Source organism: Megalobrama amblycephala, linkage group LG19, assembly GCF_018812025.1.
Source record: "Megalobrama amblycephala isolate DHTTF-2021 linkage group LG19, ASM1881202v1, whole genome shotgun sequence".
Lineage (NCBI taxonomy): Eukaryota > Metazoa > Chordata > Actinopteri > Cypriniformes > Xenocyprididae > Megalobrama > Megalobrama amblycephala.
In genome coordinates this window covers 38,226,440-38,243,094 of record NC_063062.1, presented here as the reverse complement: position 1 = coordinate 38,243,094, position 16,655 = coordinate 38,226,440, and the positions used below count along the sequence as shown (strand labels likewise).

Here is a 16,655-nt window from a genome sequence, read left to right as displayed (position 1 = left end):
GAAATCCGTGAGCTCTCTGACTCCTCCATAGACAGCAATTTAATTACCACTTTCAAGGCCCAGAAAGGTACTGTAAGACATTGTTAAAATAGTCCACATGACTGCAGTGGTTCAACCTTAATTTTACGAAGCGACAAGAATACATTTTCTGCTCAAAAACTAAACAAAAATAATGACTTTACTTAATGATCAGTCGCCGTTCTGACGTAGAACACGGAAGTGCTGCACTCTGCTTACTATGTCAACAGCATAGGAGACTGACAGTGAAGAGAAGAGATTGTTGAATAAAGTTGTTATTTTTGTTTTGTTTTTGTGCACAAAAAGTATTCATTGCTTCATAAAATTAAGGTTGAATCACTGTAGTCACATGTGATTTTTATTTTAACAATGTCTTTAGTACCTCTGTCACAGAGACAAACTCCGTGATTCCCTCCTCTGGCCATCGGAGGGAGCCATCCCCGGAATACTAACACACATACACACTACATTACCCATCATCCCGTTCTCTGAATTGATTACGCCCCAGCTGTTGCCTATCACCTGGACTATAAAAGACTCACACACACCACACCACATCGCGAGGTCTTGTTTCCCTAGTGTGCATTTCTGAGCGTTTATTGTCTGACTGTTTACCTGTTGCCGTACCTGCTGCCGTACCTGCTGTTACCCGTTCTTGACCCTCTTCTGCCTGCCTACCGACTTTTGCTTGGAATACTGTCTTGTGAGTGATATCTGCCTGCCCTGACATTCTGCCTGTTTCATGACCACAATTCTGCCCGTCTCTGGCATACCTGTCTGTCCCCGATCTGACCCTGCCTGTACGACCATTCTACTATTTAATAAAAGCATGCAAATGGATCCCGCCTGAGTGATGACTCGTTACAACCTATCTGGGCCTGGACAGTGGTAATTAAATTGCTGTGTCTGAGTCAGAGAGCTCTCGGATTTCATCAAAAATATCTTAATTTGGGTGAACTAACCCTTTAACTACTTTAAGTTACGAGTAGCTTGTAGCTTGTCAAACTACAGTTTCAGAGTAGCTTCCCAACACTGCTGTAAAAAAAAAAAAAAAAAGTACTATAAAAAAACAAAACATTAAGTGCAATCAAACAGTAGTTCACTGAACTCACCTGAGTTTCTCCAGTGTGCAGTTTGTATTTTCTAATGCGTTCTGGAGTTTCTTCAGTCCTGAATCCTGCAGATTATTGTTGCTGATGTCAAGCTCTTTCAGACTGGAGTGTGATATCAGGACTGTAGTGAGAGCTGAACAGCTTTCCTCCGTTAGACCACAATCACGCAGCCTAAAATGATGAACAGAAGAGAGAAAATTTACAAATAAAGTTGGTACATTTTGTATAATGCAATAAAACCAACAGTCTGTGATTTGTTCCTTTTCTTTAACCTTTATTTAACTGACCAAAGTACACAGAAAAGATTTCCAATGTTTTCACTGACCAACTTAATGTGTTTTGAAAATATGTTTTGTTTTAAATACACTTTTTAACTGTTTGGGAATTACAGTTTTGCAAGTGAAATTTTTGCCTGATCTCGCTTGATACAAGACCTAAGCTACTCAACGGTCTATGGTCGTTGTTCTCCGATTCTCCTTTTCATGATGAGCCATACATTTTCAATAAGAGACAGATCTGGGGCCGTATTCACAAAACATCTTAAGACTAAAATAGCTCCTAACTTGCCAAATTAGGAGAAACTCTTAAAATAATGGGCGTGTGAGTCTAAAATTATCTAATTTTAGGACTCCTAAATTTTTGCCCTAAGAGTATTTTACAAAACATTTTTAGTGCTAAAACTAGCTCCTAAATCTGTGAAACCTTAGGGGAATTCAAGACAACTCTTAAAAGTGCCCTAGAGCCCCTTTTCAAAAGATGTAATGTAAGTCTAAGGTGTCCCCTGAATGTGTCTGTGAAGTTTCAGCCCGATTCAGCTCGAAGTTTCAGCGCCGATTCTGTGCGTGTCCCCTTTAAATTCTTGTGCTCCCCGCCCCCAAGCTCGCAACTACATTGCATAAACAAAGTTCACACAGCTAATATAACCATCAAAATGGATCATATCAGATTATGTAAGTATGGTGTTTATTTGGATGTTTACATTTGATTCTGAATGAGTTTGATAGTATCTGATGTTGCAGCTAACGGAGCTAAAGCTAACATTACACACTGTTGGAGAGATTTATAAAGAATGAAGTTGTGTTTATGAATTATACAGACTGCAAGTGTTTAATAATGAAAATAATGACATGGATCTGGTCTCCGTGAATACAGTAATAAACGATGGTAACTTTAACCACATTTAACAGTACATTAGCAACATGCTAACGAAACATTTAGAAAGACAATTCACAAATATCACTAAAAATATCATGATATCATGTCAGCTATTATCGCTCCATCTGCCATTTTGGCTATTGTCCTTGCTTGCTTACCTGCATAAAGTTAATACTGGCTTGTTAATACTCCAGACGTTAATACTGGCTGCCCTTGTCTAATGCCTTGAACATGAGCTGACATATGCAAATATTGGGGGCGTACATATTAATGATCCCGACTTTTACGTAACAGTCTGTGTTATGTTGAGATTCTCCTGTTCTTCAGAGGTCTTTTGCACAAATCAAATTTACATAAGAAGGAGGAGACAATGGTGTTTCAGACTCACTGTATGTCATTTCCATGTACTGAACTCTTGTTATTCAACTATGCCAAGGTAGATTCAATTTTCAATTCTAAGGCACATTTTACCGCAAACAAAATTCTGGCAGTGTCAGAAGATTTGGCGCACAACCCTCCAGTGTGACTTCTCCTACGACAAATGTCAAATGTCTTCGTTTTTCGAGATCAGCCGTGATCAAAATTAACGCTAGAGATTTTTGTTAGCCACCATTTCAGTCCCGCGTGTAATGCAGCTCACTGTCACTGAACGTGTGTGGGTTGATGACGTAAAACTCTTCAAGTGCACGTCCGTTTTTAACAAGTCTTGACTGTTGTACAGCCTGACATATAGAACAGCTGAGATCCCACAGTGTGACATGAGGATCATGTTCATACAGTCTGACAAGCAACAATCGTAAAGGACAATTATAATCACACAGTGTGCACCCAGCTTAAGACCAAATCACAAACAATCCTAATGGCTGTTGCTGGCAATCCGAGTAAAATAAGCGTATAGGCGTGCTGTCTGAGGACAGGCTTCGAGCTCGAAATTTAACCCAAACCCAGAGTACTCCCCCCTATCCTCGGAATAGGAATAGTCGGGGTAACAGAGGGATGCAGAAAACTGTTGAGGTAATTAGGTGAGTCGGCTGTGCATATATATGCCTCCTCTTGAGCTAATTAGATGGACCATCTGAATGTGCTCCTCCCCAACTTCATTTATAAAACATAATTTGTCGCTGGAATTCTGCAATCTCTCAAGATGCAGACAATGTACGAGTCTGACAATTATGATCATATACTTGTTTAATTAGTGACACTTAGCCTACATTTTAAAATCTTTATTTGAATTTGGCAACATTTTAATTTTAAAACCTTAATTTGAATATGGAAACATGATACCTCATTCTACAATATTTCTATGAATAAATAACTGACAGAGACTCCTCCCCCATCAGCCAATCACTGTGGCCATAGTAAGTAAGCACGTTGACATCATCCATAGCAACCCCACCTTTAGTCTTATCTTAAGACTTCTCTCTATTCCTTAGTAAAAGTTTATTACAGCAGCTTTGTGAATAAGTTTTAAGAGGAAACTCTTAGCTAGGAACGTTTACTGCTATTTAGGAGAACTCTTAGTGGTAAGATAAAATAGGATTAAGGGATGTGGAATAAGGTTATGCAGAATAAGACATTAATATGTGCTGTATAACTAATAATATACAGCCAATATGCTATTAATATGCAAGCTTTTTTTAAATCTTAGTGCACTGACAATTACACTGATATTAACCATACAAACAACAAATTCTTTCCGTCTGTATTCAGCGTGTGCTTGTGTTAACATACACAAATTGCATTTTTGAGAAATGACTACAGGCAGTTTTTTTGCAGGTCTGACCAAAAAAACTTAATAATAAAAAAAAAAAAAACATTCAGATTTATGGCATGTGGAGCAGTGCATCTCTATTTTTATCATTGTTCAAATCATCCCGTGGGCCAGATTGGACACATCTGAGGACCATATGTTTGACAACCCTGCTTACAGTGTTTTGGTCATCTGATTTCTTTGAAATACTTTAAATGTACAATAACAAGTGAACACAATACTCACATCAGTGTGTTGATTTCACAGTGTTTATCCTTCAATAGAGCAGCGATCTGATTCACTCGTGTGTCTCCTAGTTTACATCCACTCAGATTCAGCTCACTCAGGAATAACGGGTTTTTACCCACAATTCCTCTCACATACTGACAGGCTTCATCTGCAGCAGGACTTTGTAATATCCTAGAAACAAAGACATTGATATTTCACAACTGTACACCGCACAGCTTCCTTCTACAATAAAGTTCATCTTAATACACTTCTTAAGTCCCTTCATAATGCAATGTATAACAAAAAAAGTTAATGTTATGATGTGATAAAAGAATATTGATTCAAGTAAGGGTAGATGGTGCAGAAAGTTTGATGGTTAATTCACTTTCAGATAAAATCTTAAAACTATTTCACTTCTGATGGATCCGAAATGGTCAATATTCATATTCATGCATTTCTATTAATATTTATTTTAATCATTTATGGCTTATGATTTATCAGTTTCACTTTTGATTTCCTATATTTATGTACTCCTACATTACATATTAATTCACATCATATTTTCAAGTATTCACTTGTGATTGTACCTTTATGGTTATTTTTATTTTATATTTAAGAGAGTATGCTTGTTATGTTCAATTGTTCTTCAAGTGTTCCAGTGTGACAGGTCACGCTGACACGTTTGTGGTTAGACATTGGACGCCTGCCAAGTACTGTATAAGTGATGTTTTTCAGAATTAACCATTTGAATTTGAATCTGATCAAAATATTATTCCTGATGACATTTAAAAGGGTAAGATTTGCAAAATTCCCAAAGGGGGTCAAAACAACTCTTATATCTATTTTTGACACTGGGTAAAACCATTTAACCTTTTCTTTTAACAAAAACATCCGTTTGTGTGGGATGTAAATTTCCCTATATGCTCATGGTATAAAGCTGACCGGGTCATTGATAATTCAGCTTTTTCCCTCCTTTGCTCTCCTTGGCTTCTACTTCTTGTCTCTTATCTGCAAATGTCTTAATTATTGCTCTTTTTGATCTTCATCTATTAGATACAATACATCTATTAGTACAATTACAATACTCTAAATTTTATTATTAACTATTGACTACTCCTTTATGATGGTTATTTTACCTTTTGGTTTTATTAAGTATTTTCATTATCGATTAAAGTTTGCGTGTGAGGCTAAATTTAATTGTAATGAACAAATAGTTTCTTATCAACTTTATCTACTGCCTGGATCTCATTTTCTCAAGTTTCTGCATCAACTTCAATTTGTAGAAAACACTCACCTTAGTGTTTTCAGTGAACGGCACAAAGTCTTTTGTACATTAATGAGGTATTCCACTCCTGATTGTCCAGGATCATTTCCTGTGAGATCCAGCTCTATCAGGTGTGAAGGGTTTGATCTCAGAGCTGAAGCCAGAGCTTTATAACCTTCTTCTGTGATACTGCAATCTGAAAGTCTAGAAAAAAAGAGAAAAAACAGATATTCTTTTAGGAGACACAGATTATCGTATCGCTAATGGGATTTATGAATGGCTTCTGAGTTCTGACAAATTAGACAAATTATAAACACATTATTACCATAGAATGAGCAAAAACTTATGCCAAAAAAAAGAAAAGAAAAAAAAGATGTTTTTATTTTAATATTGGCAAAAACTTGTGCATTAATATGCATTATGCCAAAATCTTTTTAAATTAAATAACTTTAAAACCTAATCTTTTAAAAATTAATATATTATAAATATTATAATATTTTATAAATTAATATATTAATTAATATATTATAAATATATTATAAATATATTAAATAATAGATCACCAAAAAATGTTTTTCGATTTTGTCCTTGTGTTGTCATAAAATTTCTTATGATGTTAGGCAGAATATTAGCCTCAGGCCTCATTCATAGTTTAAATTTAAAAGAAGTAAAATTGATATTTTGGCATCCAGTCTTTTTCAGTCCATTTTTTTAGTTAACCTAATTAAATAAACCTTAATAAATGTACATAAACATGCAGAAAAGTACATAAATGAAAATACACACTTCAGTTTCATCAATCTGCATTGTGTATTTTTCAACAGAGGACAGATCTTCTTTATTCCAGAGTTTCCTAGTTTATTTCCACTCAGATCCAGCTCTATCAGGTTTGAAGGGTTTGAATTAAATGCTGAAGTCAGAGCAGCACAACCTTCTGCTGTAATACTGTTATTATTCAGTCTGAAGAGAAACAAAACAAAGACAGGAAACATTCTTCAGTTTATTTCAGCCACAATTCACAATACAGGAAAAGAAAGATAAATTTATATGATAGATCAAATAATCCCAATCCTCAAAAACTTTAAAGGCCAATGACAGTCTTTTATTAGACTTTAAACATGTAATATCAATTGTTTTGTAAAGTATAAAACTATGTGAAATCCTCACGTCAGTGTGTTGAGTTTACAGTGTCTATCCTGCAGTAGAGCAGCGATCTGATTCACTCGTGTGTCTCCTAGTTTACGTCCACTCAGATTCAACTCTCTCAGGAGTAACAGGTTTTTACCCACAATTCCTCTCATATACTGACAGGCTTCATCTGCAGCAGGACCCAAAAACCTGCAGATAAGAAGATGAAACAAGATTCAAACTTGACCTAAGGACAAATAACATGTGACTGTGTGTGTGAAATGGATCGTTTTATATTAGTGAAATAATGTTTCTATAAATAAATTGCCTGCATTTAATTTATTTTGTATTATTTCATCACATCTCACCTCAGTGTCTTGAGTTGACAGTTCTGATCCTGTAGTAAATCACTGAGCTCCTTCACTCCTGATTGTCCAGGATCATTTCCATTGAGATCCAGCTCTATCAGGTGTGAAGGGTTTGATCTCAGAGCTGAAGCCAGAGCTTTATAACCTTCTTCTGTGATACTGCAGTCTGAGAGTCTAGAGAAAAGAAATTTGAAAATTACAATAAAGAATTTTAATTTTAGAGTTAAATAAATATCACTGCAAAAAAACTTTTACTACTGTATCATTTTAAAGGGGTCATATACTGCGTTTTTAAAATTGTATAATGTTTGACTGTGCAGGTTGACTGCGGCACTACAAAAATACTCAGTACATATCAAACCTTCTGTAACAGACAAAGCAATATTGACACAAACATTGTTATTTACACTTGCATGTTGCAACACTACTCTCGGATCCAATATAGTCGGCACTGCAATAATATTATATTTTCAGTCTCTCCCAAAAAGCCTGCATCGAACTGTGTGTTATTTAATCCCAAGTAAAATTAAGCTAACAAACAAGCAGTGTCTTACTAACATGATCTCATTAGATCTTCATTAAAAATAAAGTGTATCCACGCTTTCTTAATGTCAGGAGGAAGGCAATGCAAAGACTGTGTTTTTCCACAATTTGGTACTTTGTAGTGAACAGGAGACGTGATAGCACCAGAGCTTCACAACAGACATCTCTTTTGTCCCACTTGATTAATACAAAAGAGTCTGATAAGACCCTCAACGACAACTAAACGACTATTGTAATCAGAACTGCCAAAGGTGGAGGACAGGAAAGATGACATCAACGGCCCATTGACGATAGGCTAATCTCATCACGAGTTGCCTTTGTTCACCTCAGCACTCCATGCCTGAGTTCAAGGTGTGAATGACCATGGACTCCTAGGGCTGCCAAACCGGTTCTGGCTAGAGCACAGCAAGAACAAAGAAATGCTCAGAAAGAAAGACATTTTCTAAACATATTGGCTTAAAATCTCCAAAAATGGACAGGAATACTGTAAGGAACATGTCCTATACGTCCTTTTACTCATCCAGGAAACTGTGCACACACAGTGGAAACCACATCTGGAATAAAAGCCAATGCAACTACACCCACTGAGACAGAAGTGTGATAACTCATCCAATTCACATCAAGTTTGGACTCTACGAGTTCAGAACACTGCCACAGGGAATTTGAGAAAAGTTTGAAAAAGAAATAAAGCATTTCCAAGGTCCTAAAGGCTTATTTAACTGTGTATTTTTGGACAGTACAAGAAGTTTCACAGGATGAAAGGTGGGCGTGTTAAGGGACGGACACCTGGAATGCTGTGACCCAATCACATCACCACATCAGGAAAGGTGGGGATTAGTAATCCCCTCCCCTATGGGAAGGAATAAAAGTTTCCCAAGTGAACAGACCCTTGTTCTGAGTTTCTGACCTGACAAGGGAAGAACAACAGCATGGCCAAGGTGAGACTCTTGCGAGTAAACCACAGCCCAAGTGCTTCTGCAGAGGACTTTGACTCCTGACCTGCATAACTCAAGTACCTCCAACCTACAGAAGATCCTGTGGACCGACCACCATCTGACCTACAGTTCTCTGGATTACACAAAGACCTCCAGCACTCAGTGCAGCTCTGCAGCTGTTGGAAAGCAATCCGGTCTCCCACTGCACACGGAAGGATACCAGTGGACAACGTTTCCCATTCCCGGACTGATCACCTGAGAGTGAAAGGTAAACATAAGCTAACCAAACCTTTTCCCAAAGGCCTTGGCATTAGGTTGTTGCTAAATGAGATTGCTATTTGTGTAGAGACTGTTTATCTAGGGTCAGCGTACACAGATAGATACACTAGACACGTTATCTGTATTCATAGTAAATGCTTATTTACTATTTTTAATACCAGGAGAAACACCACAATCGACTCCCCCATAGACTGCTAATTACCCATTCATTGCTTCGTCCAATTCGTTGCTCATCTGAGCACTCGTCTGAGCATTTTATTCTCATTTTAGTCAATGGAAACTTACATATTTTCATCATACTGTATAAAGGTTAAAATAATAATATAAAAAAATATTATTTTGCTCAATTTTAATTGATTTAATTAATTAAAAAATGTATTTTTACATTTCATCAGAAGTTGCTCTTTCACAAATAAGCACAAATCAACAGAATATCGATTCATGCATGATTTATTTTACCTTATATAGTGTACAGATTGATTAAAGACTATCAATTATATCCTACGCTAAATAAACACCAAAGACTTTAGATATACATTTGCCCCGTCTACATTATGAAAACTGGTAAAACAAAAACCTATTCTCAAATAGTAATTCCAATAATTCCAAGTAGCATTAATGTTTCTCTATTAAAACAATGGCAAAAAAAGGCTGCCCATATTGTAAGAACAATCAGCAACTACAACTAAAATACAGTCGAGATCCATGACAGAACACAGACTGGGTGAATGATACTTTCATTTAAGCAAAATACCTTAAATGGAGATCACTAAACTCCTCTTGTTTTTTTTTTTTTTTTGTTAAAGTTTTTGTACTTTTAACTACATTTTATTCTTGTCTTTTTTCATCAACAATATTGCATGTTGATATAGTCACAGTTATCATTCAATGGCCTTATCGTCTCGTCATCATCTCGTCTTAGTCAAGGGAAAAAAATGTTAATTGATGAACATTTTTCAGTCAGGACTCGGGTTTGATCCTCCTTCTGTTTTCTACTTTTTCTTTGTTTCTATCTTTTCCATCTGTGTTTATGCACAGCTGTTTGTTTCACATTCAGCACTTCTGCTCGTCTGCACTCACCTGTCTCCCTTTATTGCTTGATTTCTCTGCTTTATCCTATTTCTCTGATTTATCCGTCCTTTTCCTTTGTTCTCTGCCAGTGTGTTCTGTGCTGTTTTGCTGTTCACCTGCCTTTTTTTTCTTGTCTAGTTTTGTCATTTTATTTGGTTTGTTTCTTTTTTATCTCACTCATTTTTCTCTGCCCAGTTGTGTTGCAGTTTCCTGTTCCTCTCCAGAATTCACTGGTCTCGGATAGCTCTCGTTCTACTGACCATTTGGACTGTTACTGGTGCTGGAATTTGGATTTTCCTGGGTTACCGTTTGCCTCACTGGACTGCCTTCTGCTGTGAACACCTGCCTGTTTCTGATTGTAAGTTGTATGTCCCTGTTGGTTCTGCTTGCTCCTTACCTGACTATCCTGCTTGTCTGACATTGATTCCAGCCTCACGATTTGGATTTGATTGCCCTGGACTCTGAACCCTGCCTGCATGACCATTCTCTCCGGTTCTATTCTGGTCTGAAGTCATGCAGCTTCAACTGTCTTAAATTATTATTTCAATAAATTGAAATTAAGCATTCTTCTGCTTTTAGGTCCTTCTTTCTCAGATCGTCATATTTTCGTTACAAATTTCCTTAACAAAATTAACACTAGACTGATGTGGAAGTTCTGAGTTCTAAAATTTATAAGATATTTTTATAGTGCATTGACACCTTACTGTATATGTCAAAAGAAAAATGCATTTCTCAGTTCACAAAATGTTATTTAAACAAACAATAGTTGATTGAGGTCACCTGAGTTTCTTTAGAGTGCAGTTTGTATTTTCTAATGCGTTCTGGAGTTTCTTCACTCCTGAATCCTGCAGATTATTGTTGCTGATGTCAAGCTCTTTCAGACTGGAGTTTGATCTCAGGACTGTAGCGAGAGCTGAACAGCTTTCCTCTGTTAGACCACAATCACGCAGCCTAAAATGATGAACAGAAGAGGGAGAAATTACAAACACAAAGTACTTGATCCCAACATGATTACTGAGAGCTGTTTTTGTTACTAGGTGTCTTTAACATACTTTAAAACTACAATACTGTGTGTACAATACTCACATCAGTTTGTTGAGTTAATGCTTATATTTAGTGATCATTAATATGTGTTTTGGCCGGTGTTTGGTTCATTTGATTGCTTTACAAAAATTCAATATATACTATAACGAAAACAGAGCTGCAACTAACGTTTAGTTATTAAAACGATTTTTCTACAGCACATAAAAATACTGTATTTTAAACACAATAAACCTGAGAAAATATTTAATTTAAGCTAAAATACATGTGTATACAGTGAAAGTCATGCCAGCACTGAAATTCAATAATTAAAAATCACCAATATGACCAAATGAGCATTTCACTGGCAAAAGGTCATGCCTTAACTTTGCAATTTCTAGTATTGCATTTGTATTGCATCCTTCTCATGGGAATTTAATAATATTTAAAATTTAAAATTTATTTATTTAAATTTATTTATTAAAAAATTAAGCAGAAGCAAAATTAATTTCAGCATCAATACTTGTCATTTATCATGACAATCTAATTAAAATGGACATGTATAAATCAAATTTAAATCTAACATGCATATATTTAGATGGATGTTAATACACACTTCAATCTCTCCAATCTGCATTGTGTATTTTTCAACAGAAGACAGATCTTCTCCATTCCTGAGTTTCCTAGTTTATTTCCACTCAGATCCAGCTTTATCAGGTTTGAAGGGTTTGAATTAAATGCTGAAGTCAGAGCAGCACAACCTTCTGCTGTAATACTGTTATTATTCAGCCTGAAGAAACAAAACAAAGACAAGAAACATTCTTCAGTTTATCACAAAACATTTTAATGAACAACAATGATAGTTTTTGTCTATACCAGATAAAGATATTTTACATGTAAAGTATTAAACCAAAGGAAATACTCACATCAGTGTGTTGAGTTTACAGTGTTTATCCTTCAGTAGGGCAGTAATCTGATTCACGTTTCTATCTACTAGTTCATGTTCACTCAGATTCAGCTCTCTCAGGAGTAATGGGTTTTCACCCACAATTCCAGTCAGATACTGACAGGCTTCATCTGCAGCAGAACCCAAAAACCTGCAGAAAAGAAGTAGGAAATCAGTAGTAAATCACTTTGATGCAATAAATTGTGCAGAATTTTGCATTAGTGAAATAGTATTTCTGTTAATTATTAATATTTTATATTTTGTATTATTTGATCACATCTCACCTCAGTGTCTTGAGATGACACTTCTGATCCTGTAGTAAATCATTGAGCTCCTTCACTCCTGATTGTCCAGGATCATTTCCTGTGAGATCCAGCTCTATCAGGTGTGAAGGGTTTGATCTCAGAGCTGAAGCCAGAGCTTTATAACCTTCTTCACTGATACTGCAGTCTGACAGACTAGAAAAGAGATTTTAAATAAAAGAAGTTATACAATTAATATTACTTTCAAAACAATTTTATATCATAAAAATCATCAAATGCCTTTTCTCTTACAAGAAAAAAAATTGACAGAGGTATTTTTCTCATGTTTCTTTAATTTACTGTTAAACTTTGTTAAGATTTAAATCAAACAATAGTTGAATAAACTCTGAACCTGAGTTTCTCCAGTGTGCAGTTTGTATTTTCTAATGTGTTCTGGAGTTTCTTCACTCCTGAATCCTGCTGATTATTGTTACTGATGTCAAGCTCTTTCAGACTGGAGTTTGATCTCAGGACTGTAGCGAGAGCTGAACAGCTTTCCTCTGTTAGACCACAATCACGCAGCCTAAAATGATGAACAGAAGAGAGAAAATTTACAAACACAAAGAACTTGACGCCAACATGATTACTGAGAACTGTGTTTGTTACTAGGTGTCTTTAACATACTTTAAAACTACAATACTGCGTGTACAATACTCACATGAGTGTGTTGAGTTTACAGTGTTTATCCTGCAGTAGAGCAGTGATCTGCTTCACTCGTGTGTCTCCTAGTTCATGTCCACTCAGATTCAGCTTTCTCAGGAGTAACGGGTTTTGACCAACAATACTTCTCAAATACTGACAGGCTTCATCTGCAGCAGGATCCAAAAACTTGAAGACCAGTGGTGTCCTACCAAAAAAAGTGGTTTACTATTCTGAACCCTGGCTCAACCATAAAAAAGTACATGTGTTTTTATTTTGTTGGTCACTAGTAACACTTGTTTCATTAAAAAATACAAAAATCACTAAATAAATCACTAAATAAATCACTAAATAAATACAATGCATTCAAAAAATGGTTATTTTTCAAGTAGCCTACTGCACGGCTAAAGTAGTTCAGCATTAGGTTTGTTGATTTGGAATTATATTATGTGTTAGAATATATAAATCAGATAAATCTGAAACTAATGTTTTTCATTTTATGTAAGTGGGTGGAAAAAAGTACAGTACAGTGGTAAAATAAAAGGCAATTATTTAATTGAAAAAATAATTTATGTTTATTTTTTACTTATAATATAATGTCTAATATTTTTCTCACAAGATATAAGTGGAACTTTACATGTGAAAAGCTAGAGCTACTTTTATAATTTAGGAAGGAAATTATATCTCCTGCAAGATTATTACTATATTTTGGGTTTTTGAAACTATTTGGAAAAACCACTGATGTGTGGACAGCACATTCTGCCTCTCTCCCACACACAATGAGACATTTAAGTGCAAGTGACTTTAATCAATAAAATAGTTTAAAGAAAGACACTCATAAGTGATTCTTTCTTTGCATGGCAATGACTCAAATTTCCGTTATCAGTACTAAAATGATAATTTAATATTAGTAACAGAGACAGAGAAAATAGCTGTTTTATTATAGCAAAACCATGTGTTTTGGCATATTGATTACCATTTGTAAAACCACAAACATGCAATAGTTAAATCTTTTTTGTAGCAAAACCATGGTTAATTTGTAGTTGCCATGGAATAACTACAATAACTTGCTTATTTATTTATTCCCCCTTCAATATGTAAAGCGCTTTGAGTGCCCAGAAAAGCGCTATATAAATGTAAGGAATTATTATTTTTTATTTTTTTTATTTTATTTTTTAATTTGTAGTAAAACCATGGTAAATTTTTATAAGGGCTGGCAGAGTTATCTTGCTGCAGCACTGTCAGTCACACAATAGTTTTGGAAAAACTATTACTATTGGACACACAGTTAAAGGGGAAGATAAAATGACCGAAAATTATGGACTTTCGAAGGAACAAAACAAGTGGTTACATGCAAGTATTGATCCTTAGAAGTCATACTATGAAAACAACCCTGGGCAAAAAGTAAGTATATGACATATGTGTGAGTATGGCCCCGACTACACCACTGCTGAAGATAGAGTAAGTAAATTGATATTACCTGCCAAATAATGATTTTTTTTTTCATAATATTTTCATGGTCCTTTAGTCATTTCAAAGCTTTTATACATTTATTTTTGACGGTTTAATTCTCTATTGCAATTGATTGTCTTGATAACACTCACCTCAGTCTTTTCAGTGAATACCACCAACTCTGTAAATCAATGAGCTCCTTCACTCCTGATTGTCCAGGATCATTTCCTGTGAGATCCAGCTCTATCAGGTGTGAAGGGTTTGATCTCAGAGCTGAAGCCAGAGCTTTATAACCTTCTTCTGTGATACTGCAGTCTGACAGTCTAGAAAACATGAAACTTGAATTAAATGTAACATTGTGTTTCAAATTAAATTATCAGATGAATTATAACTTAAACTGAAACAGAATGATTAGTGCAGATAGAAATGTTCATCAAATACAATATTTACAAATGTTTTAGTATTTTGAGTTTTGTAGCTTTCTTCCCAGTAGACATGTGACAGTATCAAAATTAAAGCCGTCATGAAATCAAAATTGACCCTGTTAACTTTACTAGTGCGTATTACTAGTCTTGTGGTAAACAATTAATCCGTGCAAGTTAAAACACAGAAAAAAATGTTTGTCGTAGTAATCTTTAATCAAAATCTGAAAAGTTCTCTGATAACGTCAGTTTGACGGCTTGGGTTGAAAACGCCTAAACCACTCCCCTCCAACCATTAGTCTGCTATGAGCAAGGGATGGAGAGGAGGAACGCTAAAGTAAAACTCCGCCCTCTATTCAATATTCCGTTTCATTTGGAAACACGTCACAACACTGGAGAAAAGTCGTTTGCAACTTACAGTTCACACAGACTGAAAAAAATTTTTTTGACTTCCTTCTCTGTGTCAGGCAGATATAAAACAGAAAGCAGTGTTTTGTTTAGGGGGAGCTGTTCCACCAGCACCATCTACTGTCAGAGAGTGAATTTGCTTATTCATTCAGCCCATCTTTTTCATTCATTTTTTTCATTCACTTTTTCATGTTGGGGTTGTTTACATTAGAGTGATCATGCCTCTTTAATGCAGCAACTATAACCAGGTAATTCTAATATTTCATTCTAAAAATCTACATTCATTATACAGAAACTATCTTTAATAAAGTATTATGAAATATTTTGAAGTGCCCACAACAACAATTATGTGCATGTTCATTATCATGTTCATTATCATGATCATTTCTATTACTGTACACTGGCACATCTATTTCCTACTTCCCAGTACATTTCATTTTAGCAATTTATTGTTAATATATTAACAGATAATTAAATATTAAGGCTGTTACATGTAACACAGTTAACACATTTACCTAAATAATTTATACAAATTTGTTTTGCTTATTGACATTATGTTATTTTTATTAGGATTATGGAAAATAGGTGATAAAGAAAAAAATGGGTGATAAAGTTGCATATAACCTATATGATCATTATGAAGGATCTGTGCCACATTAAACACACCATTGTGTACTCATGTTAAATATATAAATATGTAAATTATTGTGTATAAAAACGAAACTATACAAAATTAACTTAACAAAATTTGTGGCATTTTTGTGGCTACTTCTAAAGTCGAAAAAAGAAAATCTTGGTTTAATTTAGTTACTTTATGTGGCAGGGAGGGCGTGGTTCAGTGAAGTCTGCAGCAGGAGAGAGAGTCGGGAGACGCTTGGTAAGTGAGTGGGTTAATTGTAAATCACGAACACCTGTTTCTAATTCCAATAATTGGCACGGAGACAGGATAAAACACCAGGAGAAGCAGGAGTGTGTGAGAGAGAGAGGGACTGCTGACTGAGAAACACTGGGACTGAGCTGGAGAGCACTACTGGAGTGAAGCCCGTCTGTGGATGTGGATTGTTTATTGTGCGTTGCACAGACTTTTGTTTGGACATCTTGTTATTGAAATAAAAACTCAGTCAGCAGTCAAAGTCGACCCTGTCCTCTTCCTTCCCTACGAACTTGAACTTGTTACACTGGTGCCGAAACCCGGGAAGGAAGAAGGGAGCCGCCGCCATGCACTCGACCTCTGCCCAGCCGTTTGCGGAGATCATCTCATCCCTCACGGTCATGCAACAGGAACATCATCAAGCCCTGCTGGACCTGCGTACAGATCAGGAGCGCCGCTTTGAGGCCATCATACAGGTCCAGCAGGAAGACCGCGAGAGGTTCCGGAGCTGGATTGACCAGGAGGTTCGTGCTAGGACCACCAGCACACTCGCTGCGCCCACCCACCTGCCGCTGAATAAAATGGGGCCACAGGATAACCCAGAGGCCTTCATGGACTTATTTGAAAGATCAGCTGAGGCTTCTGGGTGGCCCCGGGGGGAGTGGCCGGTGCGCCTGATCCCCCTGTTATCAGGAGAAGCGCAGGTGGCGGCGCAGCAGCTCCCTGTACAGAACCTCCTGGTCT

At 36.1% G+C, this 16,655-nt stretch overlaps 1 protein-coding gene across 12 annotated transcripts in view; it reads right to left on the bottom strand.

The window, feature by feature from the left end:
• The window catches only part of LOC125254758, a 188,974-nt gene that overhangs the window by 15,602 nt on the left and 156,717 nt on the right, over window positions 1–16,655 (bottom strand). For all 12 annotated transcript variants that reach the window (XM_048169551.1, XM_048169561.1, XM_048169552.1 and 9 more), the window contains 13 exons: window positions 14,363–14,533; window positions 12,778–12,966; window positions 12,472–12,642; window positions 12,102–12,275; window positions 11,798–11,968; window positions 11,488–11,661; window positions 10,632–10,802; window positions 7,024–7,197; window positions 6,695–6,865; window positions 6,314–6,487; window positions 5,558–5,731; window positions 4,282–4,455; window positions 1,131–1,301 (listed from right to left, as the gene is read on the bottom strand). In XM_048169551.1, the coding sequence (XP_048025508.1) occupies window positions 1,131–1,301; window positions 4,282–4,455; window positions 5,558–5,731; window positions 6,314–6,487; window positions 6,695–6,865; window positions 7,024–7,197; window positions 10,632–10,802; window positions 11,488–11,661; window positions 11,798–11,968; window positions 12,102–12,275; window positions 12,472–12,642; window positions 12,778–12,966; window positions 14,363–14,533 (2,259 nt within the window). The remainder of the gene's footprint in view (window positions 1–1,130; window positions 1,302–4,281; window positions 4,456–5,557; window positions 5,732–6,313; window positions 6,488–6,694; window positions 6,866–7,023; window positions 7,198–10,631; window positions 10,803–11,487; window positions 11,662–11,797; window positions 11,969–12,101; window positions 12,276–12,471; window positions 12,643–12,777; window positions 12,967–14,362; window positions 14,534–16,655) is intronic.